The sequence below is a fragment of the Sparus aurata genome, chromosome 5 (assembly GCF_900880675.1).
Source record: "Sparus aurata chromosome 5, fSpaAur1.1, whole genome shotgun sequence".
NCBI lineage: Eukaryota > Metazoa > Chordata > Actinopteri > Spariformes > Sparidae > Sparus > Sparus aurata.
In genome coordinates this window covers 12,541,905-12,555,952 of record NC_044191.1, presented here as the reverse complement: position 1 = coordinate 12,555,952, position 14,048 = coordinate 12,541,905, and the positions used below count along the sequence as shown (strand labels likewise).

The window sequence follows — 14,048 nt, the reverse complement described above, 5'->3', positions numbered from 1 at the left end:
CGCATGAGAGGGAGGGAAAGAGATAGAGGGAGGTTTGCAGATTTTCTCTGGAAATCTGGGTGTCTTCTCATCAGGCTTCCAGGTGAGGTCATTGCTCAGCTATGCGCCCTCACAACAACCCTGAAGTATCTTCCCCTCGAGCCTCAGTGTGTGAACGTGTGTGTGCATCTGTTTGCTGTGTACAATTTTGAATCCCACTCTTAGCTCTGTAAGCACAAACACTAAGGGCTGAAAACACAGCCACCTTTCTCTCTCTCTCTCTCTCTCTCTCACTCTCTCTCCGCGTGTTACTCAGCGTTTAAACTGAACAAACAGAAGATTTTGACTTCCTCATCTGTGCCCTGCTTGGGTGAAATATGACAAGCATAAACAAAAGCCAGGGTCGCGCGGAAATAAAAAGAGACCACAAATCTCTGTTTAAAAGAGCAGCTCCTCGTCTGCTTTCCCAAACAGAACAGCTCTTAAATTTTGACCGTGGCGTCAGTATGATAAAGCATTCATAAACTTTGCTTTGAGAGGCCGTGATTTACAGTTGTATGTGTGTGTGTGTGTGTGTGTGTGTGTGTGTGTGTGTGTGTGTGTGTGTGTGTGTAGAGGGGCAGACAGTTTGGTTTATGGAGCAGACCTTGTTTGGGGAGGTCCGGACCAGCAACATGGTACACACTTGGAGGAGGTTGATGTATACAAAAAAATGTGTCATAACTCCTCAATCAATGAGCCTCTTTTGTGTTATTAGTTGGTCCACTGTTTTATTAAGTGTCCATGGTATGTAGGTGCTAGTGTAAGTTATATCCTGAACATTTTTGTAGCCGGTGCATGTAGTTTCATTCGTATAAAGTACTTTGACTCTTTGAAAGGTGCTTCACTAATAAAATGTATTATTACTACTTTTACTAGTATTGTTATTGTTTTTATTACATTGTGTGATTCACAACCGTAAGACTGTCTTCAGTCCTTTGCTCTCATACTCAGATGTTCTTATCTGCTCCAGAGGGAACCCTGGAAAATGAGAGCCAGATGCGGTGATGTCAGCGCGTGTCTGTGACTCTCGAGTTGTGTTCTACGAGGCTGCGGTGCAAGAACAGGGCCAGGGTTGGTGGGAAATCTGAACACAGCCCACGGATCAAGCAGCTGACGCAGCAGAAAGGTCTGTAATCAGTGTGCAAACCGATGCTCGCGAGTGTGGATGACGCTGAGGGCACACGCTAGTAAATTCCTCCATTTACTAGAGAATAAAAGGAAAACTGATGTACGTCATTGGCTGTTAAAGGTTTGTCGGTGAGCAGCTTGGCTGGTGTGTTTTCCTTGAATAGTCTGATTGTAACACGCAGACTCACAAGACGGCATATGGACACAAATATTCCACCACCCGCAACTGCCACCTTCCCTCGTCTCTCTTCTAAAGTTACCCATCATCAGCCACATCACTTACCGTCACCATGGAAACACTCGGCCCTTTCCCCCCCTATGTTTCTGTGGTTTTCTGTGATCCCTCACCAGACTTACTCTATTAAAAGTCTCAGCTCACAGCATGTTGATCTTGATGATGCATGTGCTCAGGGAGCCAGTCACTCACTCGGTCCCTCTTTCATCCAAAGGTCCAAGTGAATGCAAGGGCCGAGGTTGTTTCGTAAAAAGTCTTTATAAAATAACTTTCTTGAGCAATTTCAAATTCAAATTAAGACCAAAAATGCAAAATCCAGGTTGTAATTTCTATCTTCTATGCATTCCTAGTGGAACAGCCCTGCGTACATGCTGGCATATGACATTCAGTTCTGTTTTACTCGGTTTAAGAGCGGCACTGATTCTACTTTCAGCTCAACATTGTATTGCAGTTCAAGATGCTGGGGTCACACTGGTTGACACAACATGCCAATTTCTGTGTGCTTAGTTAGTGCAGACACATCCTGACAGCGGGTCCATGTTCAGCAATGAACCCGAGTCTGGTTCAAACATGCACAATTGTTTTATTCCACTAGGTGGCACAGCTGCATCAGACATCAATGTTGTGCATGCATTGTGTGAAAGTGTTGAGGAAGGCATCAGTGAAAAAAGTGAAAGAATGAAATCATTGTTTTCCTCATATTCGTTCTTGGAGACCTAAAGACCTTGTACCTTGTTTTCTGTATCTCCCAACCCCGCACCAAACCTAATGTATAATAATGATAATAATACTACAATCCGATAATTTGTTGCAGGTGAGTATTATGAGGTAATCCATCTTGAATCTGGTGATTCTGATAAGACAAATGAAAAGAATGGAAAATCAATCAAAGTTAATTACATCTGTATGTTAGACACAGTTTAAACAGACAGATAAAAACATTATTTATTTATTTATTTTTTTACTGCTAATCACTTCTTATATCTTCAGTTTCAGTGCTAATGTCATTCTTGTGTGCTTAACTGTACTCATACTTGCTGATGAGTCCAGTCCCTTGGTAATCGTGCTGTGAAATATATTTAAGCATACATTTTCTGAAACTTCGGCTGATTTTGTTTTTACAGACTCTAAATACGAAACAGCGGCTGCATCCTTACACCTATTTTGGAAATTTTAATCTTTAGAGTTCCATCTTGAAATTGACAGTGTTGTTAAAAGTATTCAAAAGTCATACTTGAGCAAAAGTAAAGATCTTGTGTTAAAACATCACTCTGGCAAAAGTAGTACTAGTGCTTGAGTAAAAATCTTTAACTAGCTAATGTTAAATGTACTGTAGTATCAAACTTATCTTTTGGCAATTTCTTTTGGCAAGAAAGACTTGACTATCAAAAGTACAAGTAAAAGTAGATTTTACATATATTTACAAGTATGTATAATAACTGTCGGCCAGCTGTATTTTATCTGATTGCTGATAAATAATAAAATAATTTGAAAATGGGCTGCTGTTGTGCAGTTTGCACTCTGCAAAGTGAAGTAAAGAACTAAACTTATCAAATGAATGTAGCTGAGTAAAAGTACTATATTTGCCTCCAAAATGTAGTGGAGTGGAAGCATAAAGTAGCACAAAATGTATGACTCAGTTAAATGTGCTTAGATACATTCTATCACTGGAACCTGAGCAGCAGTGAATGGAACACAGAATGGAAACGTCCACGAATTACAAAGAGAAACACACAATAACAAACACGAGAGACGAGTTCAAAAGATTAACAGTTTTAATAAAATCCATGTCAAACATCAAAATACTGAAATGGCAAAAAAAGAAAAAAAATCTTTTGTTTCTTTTTTCTTAATTTTGTACAAATCACAGTGGTTCAAAAATATTACAAATTTTTAAGTTTCCAAAACCTTTTTTTTTTTTTTTTTTTTGCAAAAGCAGCAAAACATTCTGATTGTTGTGTGTTTTTCTTGAAAGCCCTTGATAGTCGTTTCGTTTTGTGGTCTGTGAGTGTGGTGTGCTCTTTCGTTTGCCTTTTATTGTAATACACACAATTACATGAGCGGTAAATGTTAATGAAACTCATCCGAGTCAATGGAAACAAAAGTGCATAACAATACTATACAGTATATACCATCCACTTAAAAAATTACAGTATAGACCAGGGGTTAATCACACCACGTCTGTCTATATGAACACCTTCCCTCTCCTGGGTCTGTCTGTGCATACAACCCTATGTATACACCAGCTTAGTTAATAGATACAGTGTAGTGAGCAGTTATAAAGTGAGAGGTTATTTCCAGATGGGATTTATATCAAATGTACAACATTGGACTGTACTTTGGATAACAACTATCTTCATTAATGCATGATATACTGTATATATAGTCGTCACAGCGAATATCTGCCTTTAATCCAACCAGCAGTTCACAGATGTTGTTCCCCAACTTAGAATACACGACTCTGTGCATGACTGCAACATAAATTGCCGCTAAATAGTGGAAGCAAAAGAGTATATATACTTGAATCTGAGAGAAAGAGCTCATGAGCAAGTGGAAAAAGTAATAAGTACATATAAACGCTCGGCATCCTTATCAAAAAAGTCATATTTAGGCTACATAAGAGAAAGTGCAGGCACCTGAAAGAGTGCGAAAACATTGTATAAACTGCTGGTTTGCTGGGTTTTCTTGGTCGTCTCGTAAGTTTTCTGTTGTGTGGCTTCAGCATAGATGATATCACACTCAACTTGTAAAGCGCCATATCTTGTGTTATCTTTTGCAAGTTTCTCACACCGACCCCAATAGGCAGCTACCTACGTTAAGATACTGTACATTGAAGGGAGCTGCCTACTTGTCTTTCTGTGCTCACGCGCGTGCATTTCTTGGCTTGATCGACTTTATTTTGACCCCCGGAAGGCTGCAGGTTGCAAGCGCCTCCAGCCGTTACTGAGCGCGAAGTGTGAGATTTCACCGAAGGCACGGGAGAGGAGACACCGAAGACTACCAGAAAACAGGGTGTTCTCTCAGTCACTTGGCCTCACGTTTAAAAGGAGGGTCAGGCCGGAAAACAAGTGAGGAGAATGTGAGAGTGAAAAGGGTGTAGGACAAGACAATCCAAATAAATGTAACTTTGGCCTGTGGGGGTCAGTGTAGAGTAAATATTGAGGGCTGGATAAAGCTAAGAAGGTTTTTATTGTTTTTATTTTGTCCATCCCTCCCTCTCTGTAAATCAGGGTTTCCCAAACTTTTCTGGCCCACGACTCACCCCAATAATTAGATAATACTCATATTTTTTATTAATTAAAGGTATCCAAGTACCCAAACACATATTATAGTGATGTTTGCATATGTTTCAAACCACCAGTATTTCATTAATCTTTTTTATCTCTTTATTTTTATTTTATAGTTTTAGAAATTTCCCACAACCCCATGTGCATACCAAGTGACCCAAGATTGGGTCCCAAGGTTAAGAAACTCGCCTAACCCCAGAAACATGCATCATGCTTTATCCAATCCCTCGGTCATTACATGCTGGCTGAACCCAAACACTGCCCTTGGCTTTCAGCTATTTAGGACATTCTTAAAATATTTGCATGACAATACTTGATTTCAGATCCAATTTAGCTATTTATGCCTTTTATTTTTTATGCCCTCTACCCAAACTACTTAAAATCTGATTGATTGCATTAACTACAGTAACAGCATAAAAGGAAAAAGCTGTAACACTGTACAGCAGCAACAGACACTCCGCATTAGTTTTCTTATAAGTGGTATATTTAGTGATGCTACCGTAAGCTGTGCTGAGCTAATTCAATAAAACTGAGCTGTGCATAAAAGCCACATAGCAAGAAGAGAGCTACCGTGGGATTCAGTGCCTACGAGACCCCTAAACGAGACGCTGGACGAGTCGTGTCGCTCAGCTCCTCTCTGAGCGAGTTGTGGGAAAAATGTTCTCATGCTACAATCATCGTGGTTAAAAACAATCCTACATAAGGAACAATTCATGCTAAGCACAGAAAAGGTAGCGTCATAGAGAAAGAAAAAACAAAAAAAGAAGAAGAAAGTGCATTCCAACACAGAGTGTCTTTATAATGACAAAAAGTTAGGCCGCCATGCAAATTAACCACATTCCAATAGTGGCTGCACCCTCACAGCACGCAGCCAGTGCTCATTAAAAAGTTTTATCAAAGTCAGTGGTTTTGGAGCTTAAACACAGGAATCAACCCTACCTCTCATTCACCTGGTCAGTAGAGATGTCCAACCATGACGTGAGTCTTTCTACATCCTAATAATTACCAATCTGGAAAACAGTAATCCAAGGCCATATGATTAGACCAATCTGCTGTACTACTTGTTTAATTCAAGGCAGTTTGTCTGCATAAAAACAAGCAGTAGGCCTACAGATTCTCCACGGGCATGGCTCCAGATAAAAAGATTATTGTGGTGCATCCATCATGTCAACCACTGCAGAACCTGTCTGCAGGTTTCAACTGAAATTCCGACTACTTTTTAGCTTTGCCCAACTATAAGGCACATAGACCAAGAGAAGAGGCTTAATGGGTCACACCAACTATTAATAAGACAAATCTAATGGCCATCCCTTCTAAAAAAAAAAAAAAGAGGCCATGGAAGTCCATCCAGCCGTCTCTTCTTTAGGTCTCATATCTTAATTCCCAAAGCCCTGCGCTGGGATGAGTTTAGAGAAATTCCAGAATATGTGGGCCGCATGAAATGCCGACTGTTCTCTTTTAGCCCACTTTCACTCTTTTCAGCGAGGAATCAGCTCAATTCTCACTTGGGTCACGTGAGATCCTGGCTGACTTCTATTTCCGTGGCTGACAATGACTTTAACGCGCCTCCCGTCGACAGAACGCACCACATGTTTCACACAATCCATCTATCTCCTGCAGTTGCCTGGGCAAAGCCGAGGGGCGCAAACCCGCAAATAGAACAACGTGCTAAAAGAATCTCATCGCCACAGTCTCGTTTTCACATTCGGTCCTAAAGCCCAAAGAAATTAGCACCCATGACGGAAGAAATCTGACCTGCTCTCGTATGCAGCTATATATCCAGTAAATGATCGAACACATCCCCTTGTTTTGGAATACAAAAGCGGCAAAAGACATTACAAGGTTGTAACCACTGTACATAAAAATCAGAAATCTACATATTCTGACAGCACTGACCTATTATGACCTCTTACAAACTGCTAGCATATGGAGAAGAAAAAAAACGTAGAAAATGCTCACGTGTCAAATTACAATACCATCATTACATTTCTGCACGCTCGTTGCAGGTAAACACTGTACAACGAGACAGACGCTTAAATCTCGGACATGACATGTGTGTCTGTGTGTTCGTGCCGACATTGTCTTATTGTGTCTGAAGCACCATGTTGGATTCCAGCGAGAGGACTGGAAGGCAATGTCCAGCAGTGACGCCACAGACTGAAAACACCACCACGAGGAAGGATTTCAATTATATCACGCTGCCTCCTCCTAAAAAAAAACAAAAAACACTTCCTCTTTTTCTCCTCCATTCCCTCGCGTCGCTCGAGTAGGCAAGGGAGCAGGACATGAAGAAAGTGAGGAAGCAAGAGATCAAAAAAGAACCACAGCTTTGGTATCCAGTATTAGGTGAAAATCAAGAGCTCTAAATGCACTGCTAACACTGCGAGTGTGCCTTAGCTTTATTCTAACACCTTGCAAGGATTTAGGTTATACTGACGAGCTTAATAATAATCGAAACGAGAGTAAAGAAATCACAGGCATAGAAAAACTCCTGTCACTTAGTGTGAGGGTTAGTGTAGGGGCCCTGAGCAGTGCTGCCCCCAGTGGTGTAGGGGTGTAAAGGCAGGCTGGCTGAGGTGCTTCAGCGCAACCTAATGGTCGTGGACGTTAGAGCAGATTTGTTTAACACTGTCATTCCTCCATTGCAGAGGTGTCAAGTAAGGCTAGCCCTCTATACCCCCGTCATTGCTATAGAGGGGTCACTTTGAATGTCTCTGAAGTGCAGTTTGGTGAATCCAACTCATTTCGCTTTTCTTTTTTTTTTTGTGCACGTGTGGTGTGCAGGAAGAGGGGGTGGGAGGTGCAGGGGTGTGTGATGGGGCACCAAGGACCACATCAGTATTATACCGAGGGCCAGTCGAGCCTCCCGACTGGGGCGTTCTAACTCACTAATGGTTTTAAGGTTGCCCTTACATTCAAACTGGGAATAACGCTCCTCAGCGTCCTTAACACGTCCTGGGAAAAGTGTGCGCCATTAACCCTGATAAGAGTGTCCTAGAATATATATATACATATATATAAAAAGGTCAAATAATATCAAAGTAATTATTAGACTGCACGTGTCAGTTCCTGGGAATCCAGTGCTGGTTTTAGAGGGGTGGATGTTTTTTCGCACGGGTCTGTGTGTGCAAGCTAACAGTCTGCGTAGAAGTGAAGGCAGAGGTAAGCTCCACAAGAGGAGCTGCGGTGGTCAATGTGTAATAGTCTTTAAGGTCAGTGTGAAGGGTGGAGACTGAGAGAGATAGAGAGCCCTTGCTCCCAGTCCGATCACTCGAAGGCTGGGACACCTGCTGGCGGCGGGACAGAGCTCTTGTGGAGGAGGGGACGAGGGGCTGCACTGCGATGCCGCAGGCCTTTATAGATCAGGGCGACTGGGAAGCACTCAACTCGGAAGCATCACTCAATCATAACAACCGCAAAAAAACAGACACCCACACACCCACGCACATACCCTTCGGTTAAGTCTACACTTGTCACACAAGCATCCCAAAAATCCACTCGTGAAGTCACCCACAAGTATAAAGAGGCACATACATTCCCCCAGACATGCTGACATTCAGGCATAGTAGCACTGACAGTCATTTCTCCAGTGACAGAGGGTCCAAAGCCGACCTCCTCTATACGCGTTGCAGGGGGAGGGGGTTAGTTATCCTGGGTGGGATGGCCCAGGTGAGGGTGAAGGAGTCAGTGGAGGGAACCCTTTACGAGACGTGCGGAGAGGAGGACGGGTGTCTCCAGAAACACCAGCCCCGTTTGGTGTGCTGCTTGCGCAAGATCTCCTCCTCGCGCTCACGCTCCTTCTGGGAGCGCAGGTAGCGGTCCTCCTCCTTCAGGAACCACACAGGAGGCCAACGCTGCTTCTCAAAATGTCTCTGGTTCTCTGCAGGCAGGAAGACAAAGACATGTACAGAAAATGTGTAGAATGTATTGACACCTTCAGTAAAGGTGAGATGGATGTTTTGCCTTTAATGTTCTTGCTGCTAGACTTCATTTTCTTTGCTCATGAGGGACTAATGTGTTTCTTCTACTATTATTTTTATTTTTAGCTACCTAGCACCAGTACGAAAAAAAAAAAAAAAAAAATCAGCCTTCCCACTCGAACCAAATGCTTCCCTTGAACAAGTCACGGCATGTTAATATTGCTCAAACTAGCACGAAAAAAAAAAAAAAAAAACATTTGCAGGAGTTCTACTAACAGAAAAGCTGCAATCCACCCAGACGGGCAAATTATCTGGGTAAAGAAAGACGACGTGTACCTGGAGACATGGCCTTCATGTCTTTGGGAAACTTGCGGCAGATGCTGTTATAATTAGTGCAGATGTGATGGAGACACCAAGCTGACAGCTGCTTGGCATTGTGGAACTGCAAACAGAAAAACAGAAGAAAACGTTATGATAGCGAGATGAACATTAAACTCAACTACATAATGATTACTATTCATGGCTTTAAAAATGCAACTTCAAATGAATCATTAATGCAATCTAATAGAATTGTTCTGTAAGGGACAGAGGCAAGGACAGACCTGTGCAACCTCGAGGTAAGCCAACACCTGTCCATCAATGTCGCCCCCCTTCACTGCCAACTGGAGAAGCTCATCCACAGCATGCTGTTCTGTAGGTGCATGAAATGTACATGATCAGGTCAACATTCACTGTCTACATGCACCGTTGACATTCGCCATTCCATGTAAGAAATTCTCCGGAAGTCTGTTGTTTATCACAGCTCAATGCATCTACAATCTTTTACTGAGTTAGTGATAAAACACTGTCAAAATCCTATCCTCACACATTTAATTGGGAAACCTTTCTAATACTGCAAAGAGAGCAGGTACCTGTGAGGGCGACAAGGCGTGGCAAACAGAGACGGTTGGCCAGAACAATTAGTTCCATGGGCTCCAAACCTGGACAGGGTGTCAGCAGACCGCAGTACAGGAACTCCAACACCCCGTGCATGCAGGCTGTACTTGTGTTTGGAATGGGTACCTGGAAAACAATCAGATCGAGAGGAAACAAAAAAAAAAGACGTTTGTTGGTTGGTTTGTTGGTTGGTTTGTTGGCAGGATTACAGAAAGACTACTGGGCAGATTTTCACAAAACATGGATGGAGGATGGGCTTTGGCCCGGAAGAGACCCCTTTAACTTTTTATGCAGATTCAGATAAAAGGACAGATCCGGGGATTTTTTTTTCTGACTTTTTTTTAACATGGCATGATAAACGGGAGATGTGACACTTGAGGCACTGACGTTCAAAACGATGTGTTGGCAAATACATACAGAAGTGGGTGAGGTCATGTCAATGAGAGCAGTGCGGGGGGCGTTCGGAGGTAAAGGGCAGAGGACATGCTGCTCTGGTCACATTCCGTTTGATCTAGACTCAGATGAAAGCGCTGCGATGTGATGTGAGCAATATGGCCAAAGAACCCAGAGCACACACAGGCAGCCCTGCACCGCTGAGCACAGCAGGCTGCGAGCCCAGCCTTAATGTGCATCAGATCCAATATCAGATTTAGACCCTTTTTGCAAATGAGACACTCAGACAGAGGGAGAGACAGTGCATCGCATTATGTACATTAAGCTCCTGTTATATAATAATATAATCTATGAACGGGACATGCCAACAAGTGATGGTAATCATTACTGATGACTGGACAACTCCAGACATGCACAGTTAAACAAGTTAAACATCTGGGTGAAACAACACATTAATCATTAAAGCAATGTTTTGTAGTGGAGGAAAAGTCAAACTGCCAAACCAAAGTCCACTATAAAAAAAAAACAGTCACCTGCAAAGACCTCTAGATGTCGCTGTACCATCAATAAGACCTAGGCTCCACCAAAGACACTGATCAAGGCTGCTTTTCAGCGCAGAACTGCACACCCACTTTGAGAAGAGAATTAAATAAATGCAAACAAACGAGCAAGACCTTTTCATTGGCCTAATTACTGTTAGTCAGACCGACATCAATTCAGCGGCTGGTGATGCAGTCAAAGCCCAGGAAGGACGGAAGGAAGGTAAGATGATGATGAGAGAGATGACCTGACCCCTGCAGGAGTGTACCCACTGAGGCGCTCTTCAACCTCCAGTCCCGTAACCAATTAGGAGAATGTCAGCTTGCCGCGACTTCTCGTTACGACTAAAATGTCACAACACTACGACTCTGGAGCTTCAAGCCTCAGCTAGGGACAGGAAGCATTAATGAGTGGACACACACACGATGACAGGACATTTACGGATAAGACCAGCTGTACTGACAGGTGTTCTTTTGCCCCCTCATTCTGCCGTCCTAGAGGTTAATTGCATTTTTACTGCAAGTGTTTTTGCAAACCAACAAAGCCCGGGCTCGGAGAAAAACACGGATCCAGCTGCAATGACTAAAGGGGGAGAATGAGATGGCTGTTCCCAGAGGGTTTAAAAAATGCATCTCGTGGGAATTGGAATATTTTTAAGACGTAATGAGTGTCAAATGCGTTACGGTCAAAACTCGAAACAATGTGTGGGGAGGGCAATGATTCCCGTAGCTGCCATCACAGATAAGTTACACAGCTCAAGAGGAAGAGTGAGAAAATTGAGGTCATGCTTCCTCTACAGCCAAATTCCAGATAAAAAGTCACGTAAGAGAAGAGAGAAGTTAAGCAAGAGAAACGTGAGTGTGAAAGGTTAAGTTTCGCCAATACTAATAATACCGCAAAAAATAGTAATAACAATAAATATTTTTTTAAACAGTGTTGTTCTGCACAAAACTAAAATAGTCCCGTTATCACACAACAGCATGTACACTGAAATGTATGAGCCTAAAAATACTGAGAAAGGAAGTGTGACATGAGCATAATAATAGCACTGGCTGATCACATGCTACACCCACAGTCATAGTTACAAGTTGAGCTATAAAGTTTCAGATATTGGATCTAAATAACGCTCTTCCGTAACCAATGAGAATATTTGCAATATGATATGTAATATAATATACAGTCTGTCCAAGGTCAAGGTTAGCTTGTCTGTCATTTTACAGCACAGGGTTGCTCAATGAAATTTAAGCTGTAGCCCCTTCATAGAACTATACATATAATAAGACAATACAGTTACTTATATACATATAGCACATATACACCCAGAAATTGTTTTTATTGTTGACTTCTACGTCATTTATTTATGGACATAGGTTTAAGTCAATTGTTTTATTCGTTAACTCCACCAGGGGGGTTATGTTTTCACCGTGTTGGGTGATTTGTCTACAGGATTACACAAAAACTACTCAACAGTTATCCCCAAAAATTGGACAAAGGATGTATCTTGGTCCAGAATAGACCCCCCTAACATTTGGTCCAAATCTGGATAAAGGGACTTAATCCAGAAGTTCTTCGTACTTTCTTGCAAGATTGAAAATGGTAATTTTTTGCACAGATCTCAATAATAAACAAATTTAAAAACAAGTGCTCATGTTTTTGTGTCCTGAAATGGCAAAAACCTGTTCAATTGAATTTGATCAATTTTGTGCAAATTCGACTTTTGGTTTATTTTGGTACAAGAATATTCCCATGACATTACCTGAAAATCATTTTGGAGGTTCTCATCTTCAGCTGCAACCTGTTCACTCAGTCAGGCTGCTGAAACATACTGTACTGAATAGTTCGACAGGAAGTTGCATAACACTGAACATTTAATTACTGTTATCTACAACACCTCACCTTGTTATTATTAGATTTTCACTTTCTGTTTGAAATCTTTGACATCAGCATCTTTCAGTACTTTCTCTCTCTTAGATTACTCTGAATTTAACTGGACCATCTGCTGTGTAAAGGTTGTGTAATTGTGGTATCGTGTCTCCCCATAAAGGCCCCATGAAAGGCCAGTGTTAAGTGTTTCGGCAAGCCTTTGTGCTCGCTTCCACGGACACTGCTTTTCAAACTACCGTTTATCCACCATGATCTGTGCCTCAAAGTGAAATACATTTATAGCACAGTCAGTCAGTGGCATAGCAATTATGAAAATCTAATCTGTACATTAGCAACACTTTACAGGCTTCATCTGTTTCTTTGCAAGGACAGAAGTAACTTTTTAAAGCCAGCTTGTAGTTAACATAAAAAAAGCTCAGTAATTAGCACTGCTAAGCTTTTCCACAAAGAGAAAAAAAACATGCAGATACATCTATATGCAAACGTAAATGCTGACAGTTTCATTGTGTAGTCAGTCTTTGAGTCTTTGTCTCCAGGGCACCTGCCATCTTTGCTGTGCCAGCTTTATGCCATAAACAATGCCACAATAGTCACTAACATGAGCCATTTAGAGTAACCATAGACACCGGCAGCCCACCAGCAGCAAACACTGTGCCCCCTCAGTGATGCTGATGTCCTGTTTTCACCAACGTCCACAATAGCTGCACTGGCCTTTTTTCTCACCCACTCACATGGTGTTTTCTGGAATAAAACTCAGGCTATCTACGTGGACACATAAAACAAAATGTTTTTTCCTATTCAGGTCCACATTGGTTTCCTTCTAACAGGCTTTCTATAACTTTCAGCTTTACACCTAAACTAAATATAGAACATTTTTATTCCGTGTCTGTCTGTCTTTGTCCATTTGATTACTTCCAATCCTTCTGAAAGCCTGAATCTTTGTAACCTAACCCAGCTGACCTTGAAAGTAACCGTACCCCAGGGGATCTGGTTCTGCAACACAGTCCGCAGAGTGGCGACTTAAAGACAGCCACACGCATGAACTTCCTTCCTGGTGAGGTCAGGTCCGGTGCACAGGCCCTGCCCCCGGAGGAACACCGAGCAACCAGAAGCTGAACTTCAGGTGAGAGGACACCTGAAGCAACCAGATCCGCCACTTGGGGAAGCTACGCTGACCTCGAAAAAGAGTGACTCTGCTTGGCTTGTGCTATGAACGGGTCGGTGAAACATCCTCGATTCACTATGGCAGGCTGTGTATTTGCTGAGTTTCAACCTCATTTGCACGTGGTTTGCAAACAGATTGCGGATCAATCTGATAGCAGGCTTCAAGCTTCCTGAGCTGTAAATCCTCCTATGCTCAGTGCACACAGGTTGCATGATATAATGGATCTTATCCAAGTAACCAATTTACCTAAACCTGTTCATTTGTTCTTTTAGAGAAGTGCTCCATAGGCCACTTGTGAGGACACTGACAGCTCGAATAGCCTTAATACTGACTGTATTAAGTGTGTAAAAAATACCGTGCTTATCAGAGAGGTACAGTGTTTTTCCAGTACCAAACCCCTCCTTAACGCACCAGAGTACAGACCACTTGGCTTCCAAATCATACCCTCACTGGCTACTGCACCCATCCTCAGTCTTTACCTTTCTTCAACCAGCTGAGGAGGCAGGTAGGAAAATTCAAGGCCCAGAAGGCATCAGTTC

General features: G+C 42.3%; 1 protein-coding gene across 6 annotated transcripts in view; it reads right to left on the bottom strand.

Annotated features, from left to right (window-relative positions):
- Positions 1-3,141: 3,141 nt before the first annotated feature.
- The window catches only part of rhobtb4 (Rho related BTB domain containing 4), a 46,398-nt gene continuing 35,491 nt past the window's right edge, over positions 3,142-14,048 (bottom strand). For all 6 annotated transcript variants that reach the window (XM_030416140.1, XM_030416142.1, XM_030416141.1 and 3 more), the window contains 4 exons: positions 9,503-9,653; positions 9,194-9,282; positions 8,928-9,033; positions 3,142-8,551 (listed from right to left, as the gene is read on the bottom strand). In XM_030416140.1, the coding sequence (XP_030272000.1) occupies positions 8,373-8,551; positions 8,928-9,033; positions 9,194-9,282; positions 9,503-9,653 (525 nt within the window). In that variant the 3' untranslated portion in view covers positions 3,142-8,372. The remainder of the gene's footprint in view (positions 8,552-8,927; positions 9,034-9,193; positions 9,283-9,502; positions 9,654-14,048) is intronic.